This window comes from Lepisma saccharinum, chromosome 25 (genome assembly GCF_977018435.1).
Source record: "Lepisma saccharinum chromosome 25, izLepSacc3.1, whole genome shotgun sequence".
Lineage (NCBI taxonomy): Eukaryota > Metazoa > Arthropoda > Insecta > Zygentoma > Lepismatidae > Lepisma > Lepisma saccharinum.
This window is the reverse complement of record NC_139253.1, coordinates 53,983,970-53,997,739: the sequence shown is the minus strand read 5'-3', so window position 1 is coordinate 53,997,739 and position 13,770 is coordinate 53,983,970. Positions and strand designations below refer to the sequence as shown.

The following is a 13,770-nucleotide window of genomic DNA, read 5'->3' as shown; positions in this document are numbered from 1 at the left end:
ACAGTAGGTTTTTGCCCTGAGTATATAAGAGATGCAGTTTAAAAACATCTGTATATTATATGTTAATCAAAATATGGATAACAAAACGAGACAGTGAGGGAGATTTGAGACCGAAGTGGACTTAAACATAGGCTTTGAACTCCTGAATGGGGCATTCATATGAACCTTAGTGTGGTTTGCTTTCGCTGTTGTTCAGCAAAAGTAAACCACATGAAGATTCAAGTGAATTATTTAGAACAGATGTAATTTTAAAGGAGGGGAAAATTCGAAAACAGCCGCCCTAGCGTCCTCCAAAGGTACAACCATATTTGGTGTTTGGTTATATTTTTGAGCTTTGTTTTTTAAAATAACTCTGTATATATCATAATCTTGCATTACCTATAGTACTGTGGTGGTTATGTGTGTATAGGATACATGTGAATCAGTTCTGGCCCGTCCTTCAGATGTGTTCCGCACAATAGACATCATGTGTCTGCGCACAGTATCTCAATGCGAATAAGAGATGTATCGCTCAAAAGCGAACGTCCCTTCTTCTGCATTTTGCAAGCTATCGAGGCTCTGGCGTTAGGACTCTCAGCGAGTATAATCCTCTGCGGGGCTCGTGTTGGGTCTGCTTGTTTGTTTTGGTTTATTTTTCTTCGCTTTTCTGCCACTTTGGCCAATCGCGAAGATGAGAATGAGTGATGAGATGATGGGGCACACAAAGAACACTGTGCCGAATCCGGATTTCGAACCCGAGATATCTGGCGTCGGAACGTGATGTGTTAATCACTTCGTCACGGAGGCTGGCTCGTGTTGTGTCGTCCAAATGTATTGTGGTTGTCCATATTCATCTGTCTCATGCTGACCAGGGAGGGGCATGGGTGTTATTTGTGTGTCATAAATCTCATCACTCATTCTCTGCTTCGCGATTAGCTAAAAGTTGCAGAAAAGCCAAGTAAAATTAATCATTGTTGCTACAGGTCAGCCTCATCATGATGTTATTTTTTCTTTAAAATAGGAAAGCAAGGAGAAATGAAACAGATGCGAAACATACCTCGCGTAAAAGAGCTTTAGAGGCAATAGGCATGCCATTCACGTATCATCTTTCCGAGGGCGAGAGAGGGAAGTATGATAATGACGCGTGGGCCGCACACATTACCCCACTGAAGCAGCCTTTCAGTCGGCCTTCGGGTTCTTTTAACGATTAAATCGACGCAGGATCTGCGGATTATCCCGAATCCTTTGAATTTCCCCATTAACCCGAAGCCTTACAGTCGCATGTGCACGGGAGCAAGGGGAAGAAAAAAAAAACAACAAAAAAAAAAAACGAGCATGTTGAATAAACTTCCGGCAGCTTCTTTCTGACTCGGTTCGCAATATTTTTAGAAATGTTCCTCGCCTAGAAAAACAACAAGAAGACAGTCTACGGCAACCCGCGCTCGGAATCGGAATCAGCCTCCGAGGATCCCTCAGGAAATCATCGGGATGGAATCACTTGAATTTGATGACGTCATCTACCCAGGGCGCGTTGTTTGCCGTAGCCCACATGTGTCAGTCACGTGTCATTGAACTGTGAACACCGTACATCAACTGTGAGGGGAACCGCATGTCATGTGTGCGGTTATTTAATGTTGGTTTGTTTCCAACCCAGATTCTTTGACGGCAACAATGAACCAAAAGTATGTCGAGGATTAACTATTACACTCCAAAAGGATAATGGCAATAATTGTTACTTTTAGCATGGATGTGGTTTCTTGAGAGTCTGATAATGACAATATGAAGATCATAATCAGCTGTATCCTAGCACAGTTTAATTGTTTTTGTTTTTTTACCATTGTACTTTGTGTAAAATTAAAAAATAACTGTTTGGAAACCTTTTAACAGTGTCTTCAAGTATATAGGGATGTTCCTGGACAGTATCTAAATCGATCCGGGAAAGAGGTTCCTGGGTAGTATCTAAATTCATCCGGAAAAGAGTTTCCTTTACAGTATCTAAATTGATCCGGAAAAGAGGTTCCTAGACAGTATCTAAATTGATCCGGAAAAGAGGTTCCTGGAGAGTATCTAAATTGATCCGGAAAGAGGTCCATGGAGATTATCTAAATTGATCCGGAAAAGAGGTTCCTGGACAGTATCTAAATCGATCCGGGAAAGAGGTTCCTGGACAGTATCTAAATCGATCCGGGAAAGAGGTTTCTGGAGAGTATCTAAATTGATCCGGAAAAGAGGTTCCTGGGCAGTATCTAAATTGATCCGGAAAAAGATGTTTCTGGACAGTATCTAAATTGATCCGGAAAAGAGGTTCCTGGACAGTATCTAAATCGATCCGGGAAAGAGGTTCCTGGAGAGTATATAAATCGATCCGAAAGAGGTTCCTGGAGAGTATCTAAATTGATCCGGGAAAGAGGTTCCTGGGCAGTATCTAAATTCATCCGGAAAAGAGGTTCCTGGACAGTACCTAAATTGATCCGAAAAAGAGGTTCCTGGACAGTATCTAAATTGATCCGGAAAAGAGGTTCCTGGAGAGTATCTAAATTGATCCGGAAAAGAGGTTCCTGGGCAGTATCTAAATTGATCCGGAAAAAGATGTTTCTGGACAGTATCTAAATTGATCCGGAAAAGAGGTTCCTGTAGAGTATCTAAATTGATCCGGAAAAGAGGTTCCTGTAGAGTATCTAAATTGATCCGGAAAAGAGGTTCCTGGGCAGTATCTAAATTGATCCGGAAAAAGATGTTTCTGGACAGTATCTAAATTGATCCGGAAAAGAGGTTCCTGTAGAGTATCTAAATTGATCCGGAAAAGAGGTTCCTGTAGAGTATCTAAATTGATCCGGAAAAGAGGTTCCTGTAGAGTATCTAAATTGATCCGGGAAAGAAGTTCCTGGAGATTATCTAAATTGATCCGGAAAAGAGGTTCCTGGCGAGTATCTAAATTGATCCGGAAAAGAGGTTCCTGTAGAGTATCTAAATTGATCCGGGAAAGAGGTTCCTGGAGAGTATCTAAATTGATCCGGGAAAGAAGTTCCTGGAGAGTATCTAAATTGATCCGGGAAAGAAGTTCCTGGAGAGTATCTAAATTGATCCGGGAAAGTAGTTCTTGGAGATTATCTAAATTGATCCAGGAAAGAAGTTCCTGGAGAGTATCTAAATTGATCCGGAAAAGAGGTTCCTGGAGAGTATCTAAATTGATCCGGGAAAGAAGTTCCTGGAGATTATCTAAATTGATCCGGAAAAGAGGTTCCTGGAGAGTATCTAAATTGATCCGGGAAAGAGGTTCCTGGAGAGTATCTAAATTGATCCGGGAAAGAGGTTCCTGGAGAGTATCTAAATTGATCCGGGAAAGAAGTTCCTGGAGAGTATCTAAATTGATCCGGGAAAGAAGTTCCTGGAGAGTATCTAAATTGATCCGGGAAAGAGGTTCCTGGAGAGTATCTAAATTGATCCGGGAAAGTAGTTCTTGGAGATTATCTAAATTGATCCGGGAAAGAAGTTCCTGGAGAGTATCTGAATTGATCCGGGAAAGAGGTTCCTGGAGAGTATCTAAATTGATCCGGGAAAGAAGTTCCTGGAGATTATCTAAATTGATCCGGAAAAGAGGTTCCTGGAGAGTATCTAAATTGATCCGGGAAAGAGGTTCCTGGAGAGTATCTAAATTGATCCGGGAAAGAAGTTCCTGGAGAGTATCTAAATTGATCCGGGAAAGAAGTTCCTGGAGAGTATCTAAATTGATCCGGGAAAGTAGTTCTTGGAGATTATCTAAATTGATCCGGGAAAGAAGTTCCTGGAGAGTATCTAAATTGATCCGGGAAAGTAGTTCTTGGAGATTATCTAAATTGATCCGGGAAAGAAGTTCCTGGAGAGTATCTGAATTGATCCGGGAAAGACGTACCTTAACCGAATTGAAATACTTAGAGATAAAGGCTCTTTATGGTCCAGATCCCATTTACACTTGCTGATTTTCTCTTCCGGACGGAATTTGAATTTATTTACAATTCCTGAACGTTTAACAACCTTGCTGTATACCTTTACGTGTACACAATTACTTGGGTAACACTACAACCAATAAAAATTTACAGAACCTGATACGTTAAGGATACCCAATCGCCACACTGGGTGAAGAAGTGTCGCAGATCTAAACACACTCAAGCAGAGAATTATGAATGAAATTAATGCCATACCGGCAGCCACATTCTTGCGTGTGATGGGAAAATGTGGTTACTCGAGTGCGCGAGTACATTAACCAGGATAGACAGCATCTACGTGGTGTTATTTTCAAATCATAGCAATGTTTTTTGTGTAGTGACAAATGGCATACATGTGTGTTTCAGATATCGCTGTTGTCAGGAATTTTGATTGAAGACACACTATCTTTCAAAGTAGTAGATGAACGATGGGTCACCCTGTATAATTTTTTTTTAAAAAAAAGCGCTATGGGGAGCAGAAAGAAGGTCGTTTGTATCGGTGATGTGGGAGGTTCTTTGGAGCAATCAGCAAGTGCAGCCAAGTTGATGTCGCGGAAGAAAGATGTTGAGCTTGACAAGCTTGTCCTCGGAGCCTTCTGCTTGACCTGCTCCCTCTCCATCAATCTCGAGCACCGGACATCTTCTCCCCCCTCCCTCCCCTAGCCCCCAAAACTTCACGGTCTCTTCCGTCCTTCTTTGACATGCTCGTCAGGAAATAAAAGAGTTCGGTGGGAATGAACTTGGAAACTGCAAATAGTCCATGTTCTATAAATAACTGGTTCTTCTGGTCCAAATTTCAAGTTTTTGCTGTCCTCTTATGTCGAAATATTGCCCGAAATTCCGTTTGTGACAAACAAAAGTAGCGAAGTTGATCGATCCATCGTCTTTTCTGAAACATAATCAATTAAATCTTGATGTTTCATATTCGCGGTCCGCTTCAATCTCAATTCAGATCTCTCTCTGTCGGTTCATGCCATTTCCTCCCCAATTTTACCCATTTTTGTGCACGAAACAATATTTTTGCATCCCCCTTTTTGGTCTCGGTGTAGGGTTAGCCAAATCCGGATAAAATTTTATCCGGATATCGGGATAATTTTCTATCCGGATATACGATATTCATCCGAATTTTCCGGATATTCGGATTATCCGTTGCATCTGAAACGGATTTCGGATTATTTGAAATCCGGTATCCTGATGTGGCCATCCCTAGTCTCGTGTTGTAAATCAGAGTAGAAATAATTCCACATTCTTCACAGCTGAGAAATCAGAGTAGAAATAATTCCACATTCTTCACAGCTGAGAAATCAGAGTAGAAATAATTCCACATTCTTCACAGCTGAGAAATCAGAGTAGAAATAATTCCACATTCTTCACAGCTGAGAAATCAGAGTAGAAATAATTCCACATTCTTCACAGCTGAGAAATCAGAGTAGAAATAATTCCACATTCTTCACAGCTGAGAAATCAGAGTAGAAATAATTCCACATTCTTCACAGCTGAGAAATCAGAGTAGAAATAATTCCACATTCTTCACAGCTGAGAAATCAGAGTAGAAATAATTCCACATTCTTCACAGCTGAGAATCGCATCTTACACACCATATCAAAATGTCCTTTGTATCTGGTTCAAATCCAGCTAGTCACGGATGTATCATTGTGTGTCCCATCATTCATTAGTTCATCATTGTCACCGCAATTAAACCAATAGACATCTCTGAAATAGAAAGATCGTACTGAAATGCTGTCTACAAAAAAATTAGTTTCTTCCTTTTTTTTCTCCTGAGGCAAGTTCAAAGGTTAATTTATGTATCTACAACTACCATAAACCCCGTTGTGCAACAGTCCTCTGAGAGCCAAGGCCTATGAAGCATATTTTCCTTTAGTCACGGAAGGTCTGCACATCGAGTCCCATAGCTCGCTGCTTTCTGCCTTGCGAGACACAGTTCCGCTACTTTTACTTTTCAAGTATCTTCCAAATTATCCCCACGATGCCGGGTCAACACCGATTTTTTTTTTTTTTTAAAAAAAAAAAAAAACTCCCGCCGGGAATTAAAACCAGGACCGTTCGCGCCATTTCTCTACGCGGGAACCCTTAATTTATTTATTAATGCATGTGAAAACATGTGAAAGAGACTAGTTGTTCGTGTTAGGGGCTCCCAAACTTTTTCGTTTCACGGCACCCTTTCAAGATTTTTCCGTGGCGCCCAAGTCAGAATGTAGGCCTATCTAACACTTGCAACACAATTCTGTTAGTGTGGTTAGTTTGCTTAAAAAATGAACATATATTTAATTCAGAAATATTTTAGATGTAAAAATTATTAAATAAGCCCATATTTGGATCAATGATATCATTGATTGAATTTCAATGAAAATATTGGAACATTACGCGGCGGCCCTGTGAGCCAGCCACGGCGCACACTTTGGAAACAACTGGCTTGGGTAGACAAAAACAACGAGAATAACGAGCAGCGTTTTACAGATGAAAATAGAAAGCAATAATGGAAGTATCGTTTATTGAATGGGGAAATCTGAATCTATTTTCCGAGCAACGAGAACTTTGAGCTATCAAAGAACATTTTTGAGTTTCGTAGTCGTCGGAATGGAGTAAAGTAATCGAGGAAGGTACGTTACCATGGAAACGACAATATCTTGTTTGTACTGCATTGCCAAATTTCCCAACCTTCTTGGCTTAGCTGAAGGGACACCAGCTCATTCAGGATCGTGATCAGTAGAAAGTTTCTTTCGAATTATTAGAAACTGGCCAAGAATTTATTTCTTTAATTAACGTGTCGTGTGCAGAAAATCTTTGCAATCCTTATTGTGCGCACCCACGAATTTCAAATTCCCTCAGGTTATATTGAAGAATTTTCAGAAGTGGGTCTTTGCCGAAAACAGTGTGGGTTCCTCATAAGGATGACTATTTTTCGTAATACCCTTTGAAGATGGAGGTCCTGGTTCAGACGAGCATTCCTACAGTAAACGCAACTAGACTGGTGTGTTAGAGGGAATGTATGTGTCATGTATATTATGAATTATATAGTATATCTCTCTACAAGTGCAATAGCTAAAAAGATTTGAGTTATTCGTGCAATACATTTAAAATAAAAGTATTTTGAAGGATTTGTATGGCATTGATTTAATTTTCCTCAAATGGGCACGGAAAATTTGATAGGGGGCCAATGCCACCCGCCCCCTTTAGCGACGTCCCTGTTTTATTGGTCGTGATTCATCCTCATGCGTACATTTATCGTAGGCAGATAGAAATTAACCTTGATGTGAGTGAAATGTAACAACGGTAGTGTTATTGGTGTTCAAGTTTAAAAAGCGATAAGTGTGCATCAGTGTTGCACAGGGGAAAAAATATTGCAGGATGTGTGGAGGCGTGCATTCATGTTTTTTGTCCCCCCCTCGCGTTGATTCTATAGTTGCAGACGTTGTGCAGAACATGTGTGACCGCAGACGACTTGTTAACCGACCACCACATTCTTCGAATGCACACGCATTCAAAAGCCTTCGAATGTTGTTGGCTGGGCTCTCCCTGCGCGCGCACCGGATCCCTCGCTTGGAACCTTCCCAGTTTTCATCGACTAGACGGACGAGCGCAGTTGTGGGGGAGGTGACTCGGGCTACGCCCGCCAGCCCGCGTTGTTTTCTGTCGTACAAGATTTGTGAATTTGTGCCCTGAATGAAAGAGACGCACACAGAAGCCACTCGATAACCCCACAGTGTAGGGGCGTGACGTCACTTAATTAGGAGATTGTTCGTGCTCAGGCGAATTCCCGCAGTGCTCGAAATTTGTGACAAGCGAGCGAGACGAGTAATTAATGCAAGTCTGTCCGGAAACAGGCGACCAGCGGTCTGAATCTACAACTGCTTGTTGACGAAACTCGTCACGCTGTGGGGAGGAAGTAACTTTGTACACGACTTTGTAAGCGTACTGTCTTAAACACACAAGAGTCACGTTCTTACTAGTGCGCTAGGAGGACTGTTCTATCGGAACCCGCCACGCTGCCCCTGTTTCACGCAAATGCGCCTCTAACAAGTGGCCACTCCGCACGTTGAACATTGACGAAACAGCCCAGCGCGCGTGGAGATGCTAGCCTGCGTGTGCCACCCCCCCGACACCGTTCTGTTTTGGGACAACGTCCAGACGGGGAACCCCATGCCTGCTCCCGTGATAACGCACGTCCCCATAAACCTCTCGCCACGCCTGGGTTCGCGGGGGAAGAATCTGGAGACGTGGACCAAGGTGAGTTGTCTTTCACGCTTCGCTATTTTCGAATGCTTTTTATTTACCGCACGCTCTCTATGCCTGAAATGAATGAAATTTTAACCCCCAAAAGAACAAATACGCCAGCCTTTTTTTATGCTTCATGTCAGGTTGATGCAATATGTTTATTTTGTGTTTGTACACGGAACTAAACAATCAAAGAGTCCCGGGTTCGATACCCGATGTAGACACATCGTGTTTTGGATCCCACTCTAAACTGTAGGTCCAGTCCCGATTAGCCTTTGCATCAAGTGAATTTAAAGCAAAAAGTCAAAACTCATAAATTATAAACAATCATCAATAATTACAGTAATTATATGAAGAATACTTCGCTGGCCATTCCATGCAACGCCTGGAAGAGGGTAGAGAAAAGTTTACAGGATCCTTGTTTGTAAACTTGGTGGTAAAAGACCTCTAGAAAGGCTAGTAGGAAGCTGAACCGTAAGGAAAATTGCATCGAATGTGAAAAGTTGATTGATGTTGCCCAGGTAGGGGCAGATCAGGGACCTGTGTTGCTGCGGCAACAAACCTTCAGGTTTAGGATTGCCAGAGTTAATTACCCCCTTTTAAAAGCCTTTTTTAATATAATCTTGACGCAATCAGAGGTCCGAATCAAATGCCTCACATATAATAATAATAATAATAATAATAATAATAATAATAATAATAATAATAATAATTATTATTATTATTATTATTATTATTATTATTATTATTATTATTACATGAACAGGTAAAAAAAGTTGATACAAGAATAGAGATATAACAGCTCGTATTCATTATATAGCTTATGTCTAGGTAAGATCATTAAAATTTGTACAAAAACAACAATCCTACAAAATAAATTAATGTAAAAAAAAGTAAGCGGATTATTTACTGAATACCAAAAGGGTTGTTAGGTCCAGCTCATGAAAAGAATGGGGCCTCCCGATGCCGCAGGTGTAGCGTCGTCGCCTTATAATCAAGGGGTCCCGGGTTCGATACCTCGTGGAGGCACTTACTGGTTTGGATCTCACTTTAAACTGTAGGTCCAGTTGCGATTAGCCTTGCTGTGCATAAAGTGGACTTAAAACACAAACTCACTCAATCAATCAATCATGAAAAGAATAATCCCTTTTTGTATTTGCTTGATCTTTCGGGAGGGGAGTCCAGACCCTCTGGATCGTCGTCCCTAACTACGCCCTTGTCGTGACAATGACTCACAATGATGAACCAATTCCTCTGAATTCGAACCCACAATCCCGTTTTTCAACGCCTTGCAATAAGTGATATACTATTGTGTAGGTCGTCTTGATGGGATGTTATGTGGGTTGCAACCAAGAGCGCCCACAGGTTTATTTTTCAGGGGGGGGGGGGCATAGGCATAAAAACTTTTATTATTATCATCATAATTATTACTGATGCTATTATTTTCGTTATTATTATTACTACTACTACTTTACAAATCATAACATTCAAATTAAATTGAAAATACTTTGGCGTTGTATACAAGATCAGATTCGAGTATACTATTTAGTATTTACATAGAAGGTAGAGCTACATATCAACTAGATTCGCCATGCTACCTTTCAATAAACATCTATCACTTTGTTGATGCATTTCTTTGTCTTTTTGTACTTTTTCGCGATGCACAGATAATAATCAGAGTCGGAGACCACTTAATCTACTGTATTTTTAATGGTACTTCTGGTCCATGTTCTTACGTGCTGAAGGCTACTATAAAATAATAATGATAATAATAATTATTATTAATTCTACGAATGTCTCATTGCCTCCACATGCGCCACTTGAAAAGCTGTTTGAACTTTACTAACTTTTCTTTCTTATGTTTTCATTTTAAATTACATACATTTGTAATTTCCATATTTTGTAATCTATATACAATTTACATAATTGTATATATAAAAAAACTGTACAGTTAGAAAATTAGTGTAAAATAGACTGTAAGCTTAAATGTTACCCTATTTCTAACAATAATTATAATAATAATAATAATAGTGGTTGCTGTAACGGCCTGTAAGTTACAGAAAACATTTTTTTTAACAAATGCACAAATAGAATTTCACAATTCGAATTGCATTAACTCTTTCCAGAAATCTCAATGCGGGGCAAGGTCCTCTCTGGCCCTCCCTTGGTTGCAACTCTTTGGACTGGAAAATTAAAAAAAACAAACCACTTAGATCGTCTGGATTATTTCCTCTACACTTCTCCAGTGTTATGCTGATGCGACACATGGAGTCCATAACAGATACGGGCTTAAATAGCGTATACTGTACTTTTTGAAAATCCAACGCTTTGGTGAAGGTTTTCAAGGGCGGAAAGAAGTTACTCAATCCGGTTTAAATCAGTCACACTTAGCTTGATTGTGTTAGTGGCACTTACGGGTGAAGAAAATCCTCTCAGAGAAAAGGGAAACCTTTAGGGGGAGATGTGATCCCGCGTGCACGGTACTTGGGGAAACTTGACTTGCTTGTTTCAACTCGTAAGTGGAGCGAAGGACTTCCAGGAAACTTCTCCATCTCACTCGGTCCTGGCCTTTAACTTCTCCCCAGGTTTTTCCCAACTCCTCTTTTATTTCTCTGGCCACTGTTCTTTTCCCACGTCCCTCTTGCCCATTTTCTCCATTCGGAGAAAAGCCCATCTTTGCTTCTTGTCAATATCCTCTGTGATTTATCCACACCTTTCCCAATTTTTTCGTAAAATCACAATTTATGGTTATTTTGGTTCTCAGTTGATTTTTACACCCCGTAAAAGCAACCATATATTCCCTTCAGCTGGAAACTTTTGGATGAAACCATGGTCAAAACAGTTTTCAGTCTTTTGGCTTATTGCAGGGCCACCTTGCCCCTAGGAGATAGGTTACAGCCACACAGCCAGAATCGTAAAACGGAGTGCTGAGTGGGAAGGGGTCAGACATACCTAGTAAAATAATATGGCAAAGCAACCTTTGAATCTGAATCACCCCTCGAAGTTGTTGACACGCAACCCGCAATACCCAGCGAATTTAGCTCTTTCTCAGGGTGCAAGGATGCGTTCGAATGCCCTTTTTTCGTGTATTTTACGTCGCATTTCTACGTATTGCGTTAATCGCGACGATGAAAATGAGCTGATGAACTGGATGATGGGAGGAAAACAAAGAAACCGTTCACACCTTGACCAAGATTCGAACCTTTGACTGCGGTTCCTTACGCTGACCACTGCCAATGTCGGCGAAGAAAGAAGAAACTTTCCCTACAGTTTGCAAAATCCCGTGCTGGACGCCACGACACCAGGGGCCATAGGTTCGAGTCCTGAGTACGCATGGACGTATCATTGTGTTCGTTCTATCATCCATTAAAAGATTCTTCATCGTCGCCACGGGGATAGAAACGCGCGTGAATAACGACATGATGCTACTTGTTTGGTTGGTTTGGTGTTTTAAGTCCACATTATGCACAGTAAGGCTAATCAGACTGGACCTACAGTTTAAAGTGGGATCCGAACCTCCACGGGTATCGAACCCGGGACCCCTTTATTACAAGGCGACGACGCTAGCACTGCGACATCGGGGAGGCCCTTTCATTTACTTGTAATGTCCGTTGTGGAATACATGTTACATGAGCAGAGCAAACGGAATGGAACAAGATAGATAAACCAAAGATGGTCATATTTAAGCTTGTAGGGCAATTTACAGGCATCTAATCAGAGATAAATTTCTGATTTTTTTGAAAAAAATTACTCTTATAACTAATTAACAACGTGTATCAAGTGGATATTTTGTAAAATCGCTTGTAACTTTTTTATAGAAAAAATAATTACAAGACCGTTACATGTGAACCTTGGGAACACTGGTTAGAAAATATTGCTTGTTTTTTGGGGGGTTTTGTTTTAAATCCACTTTATGCACAGAAAGGCTAATCGGGACTGGCCATACCGTTTAAAGTGGGATCCGAACCACTATGTGCCTCCACCTGGTATTGAACCCGTGACCACTTGATTACAAGGCGACGACGCTACCACTGCGCCACCGCGGAGGCTCTAAATATTGCTTGTGCTCAAGAATACACATTTATTAATATTTATTCATGATAAAAATAAGAAGTGTACTGCTTGTTTGTAACTTAAAAATAAGTTTTCTGCTTGTTTGTAACTTGGAAATCGAAGTATGCGAATTTCCTCCCACCGACGCCCATGGGCGTAGCGTTAGAATAAGTGGAAGGGCCAGACAATGGATAACGTCCAATTAGCATTGCATGCTACTTACATTCAGGGAATTTCTCGGTGACTTGCATTCAGCTTTGCATTCCTGGAGGAGGCGGACGGAAGCAAGTCTGTCATGCGTCCTAATTGCGGGTTATCTGGTTCCATGTCTGATTCATCCACCTTCTCTCATTTCTGTATATCTGAACCCCTCTGAACAAAGACAGCTAGCACGAAGGAACTGAGTTGGCTTTCCTGGCTTGATAGAAGGGAGTTTCCAAACTGCGCCTAATACCCATATTTTTTACTTTTCAAGAAATTCAGATCCTATTAATGCTTAGAGTGATATCTGCGTAGCTGTTATTATTGCCCTCTCCACGAAAACAGTCCAGTCCAGGTCGGAGCTTCCCCTTGCCTCCTCCACACCGTTTGCCACACTTCTTCTAAGCTGCTCAGTCGACACTTCGCGCTTTGTACGTATGCGGTTGATTTCGCCGGTTGAAATTGTTGCATATTGGCAACACTGTAGGTGGGCGGCGTGACCTTGACTGGACTATTTTCATGGCTTTAGCAGTTTTGCTATCTACTTGATAAGTTACTGATGTAGCGTTTACATGGGTTGATGTTTCCAAAAGTTTCCGTTGTCCTATTCAGCAGAATTCCTTGTTAGGCTACACATTGCGTATGTTGTCTCGTTAATTTGTGTCAGTTTGCAGTCTTGAGTTGAGATCCTTCATTTGCGGAGTTTGATTATTAACCATTAAGTAACCAATCATTGTCTCGATTTCTGTTATTGGTGCGAGGTGAGTTTGGTCGAGGTGTAGTATCACAAACTAACGGCAGAACTTGTGAACGTGGTTGTGATTCAATTAGTGGTGGAGACTTGGAGCAATGAGCCACTTAAAACTAGTAGAGGGTTAAGTTGGATTAGATTAGATCAAGTGTAATTATTCCGAGAAGCAGAACCTCGCAAATCGCGTTGTGTCATACATAGTACTTATCCAGTAGCCTTGCATACAAATGACTTCGTTCTCCTGTGCCACAGACATCCAGCCGCTTTCCAAATTTATGTAAATGTGAAGTGTAGCTGAAGAATCTTTTTCCAATTTTAGTCTGAACGCAACCTAAATTAAATAATAATAAACATACAGTTAGTAGTGATTAAATTGAGAACTGCCGCCTTCATATTAATTTAAATCAGGTTTTAAGAGGTTTACGATGTTCGCAGACTTTAAAGCCGCAATAGAATGATAACGTGCGAATGATTGTTCTTGAATTGTATTGTCGACGCCAGGGGTCCCGGGTTCGAATCCCTGCCTGGGCATGGGTGTTCTTTGCTAGTGTCTCAATTTCGCCATAATTTCATCTTCTCAATTAG

The 13,770-nt window shown here is 41.0% G+C and overlaps 1 protein-coding gene across 3 annotated transcripts in view; it reads left to right on the top strand.

Annotated features, from left to right (window-relative positions):
• Positions 1-13,770, top strand: part of ASPP (Ankyrin-repeat, SH3-domain, and Proline-rich-region containing Protein) — a 343,639-nt gene that overhangs the window by 144,681 nt on the left and 185,188 nt on the right. Inside the window, exon 1 of one of the 3 annotated variants that reach the window (XM_083111928.1) lies at positions 7,559-8,192. The exons of the other annotated variants lie outside the window; for them this stretch is intronic. Within the exon in view, the coding sequence (XP_082968054.1) occupies positions 8,037-8,192 (156 nt within the window). The 5' untranslated portion in view covers positions 7,559-8,036. Of the gene's footprint in view, positions 1-7,558; positions 8,193-13,770 lie in introns of those variants that run through there. 3 annotated transcript variants of the gene reach the window in all.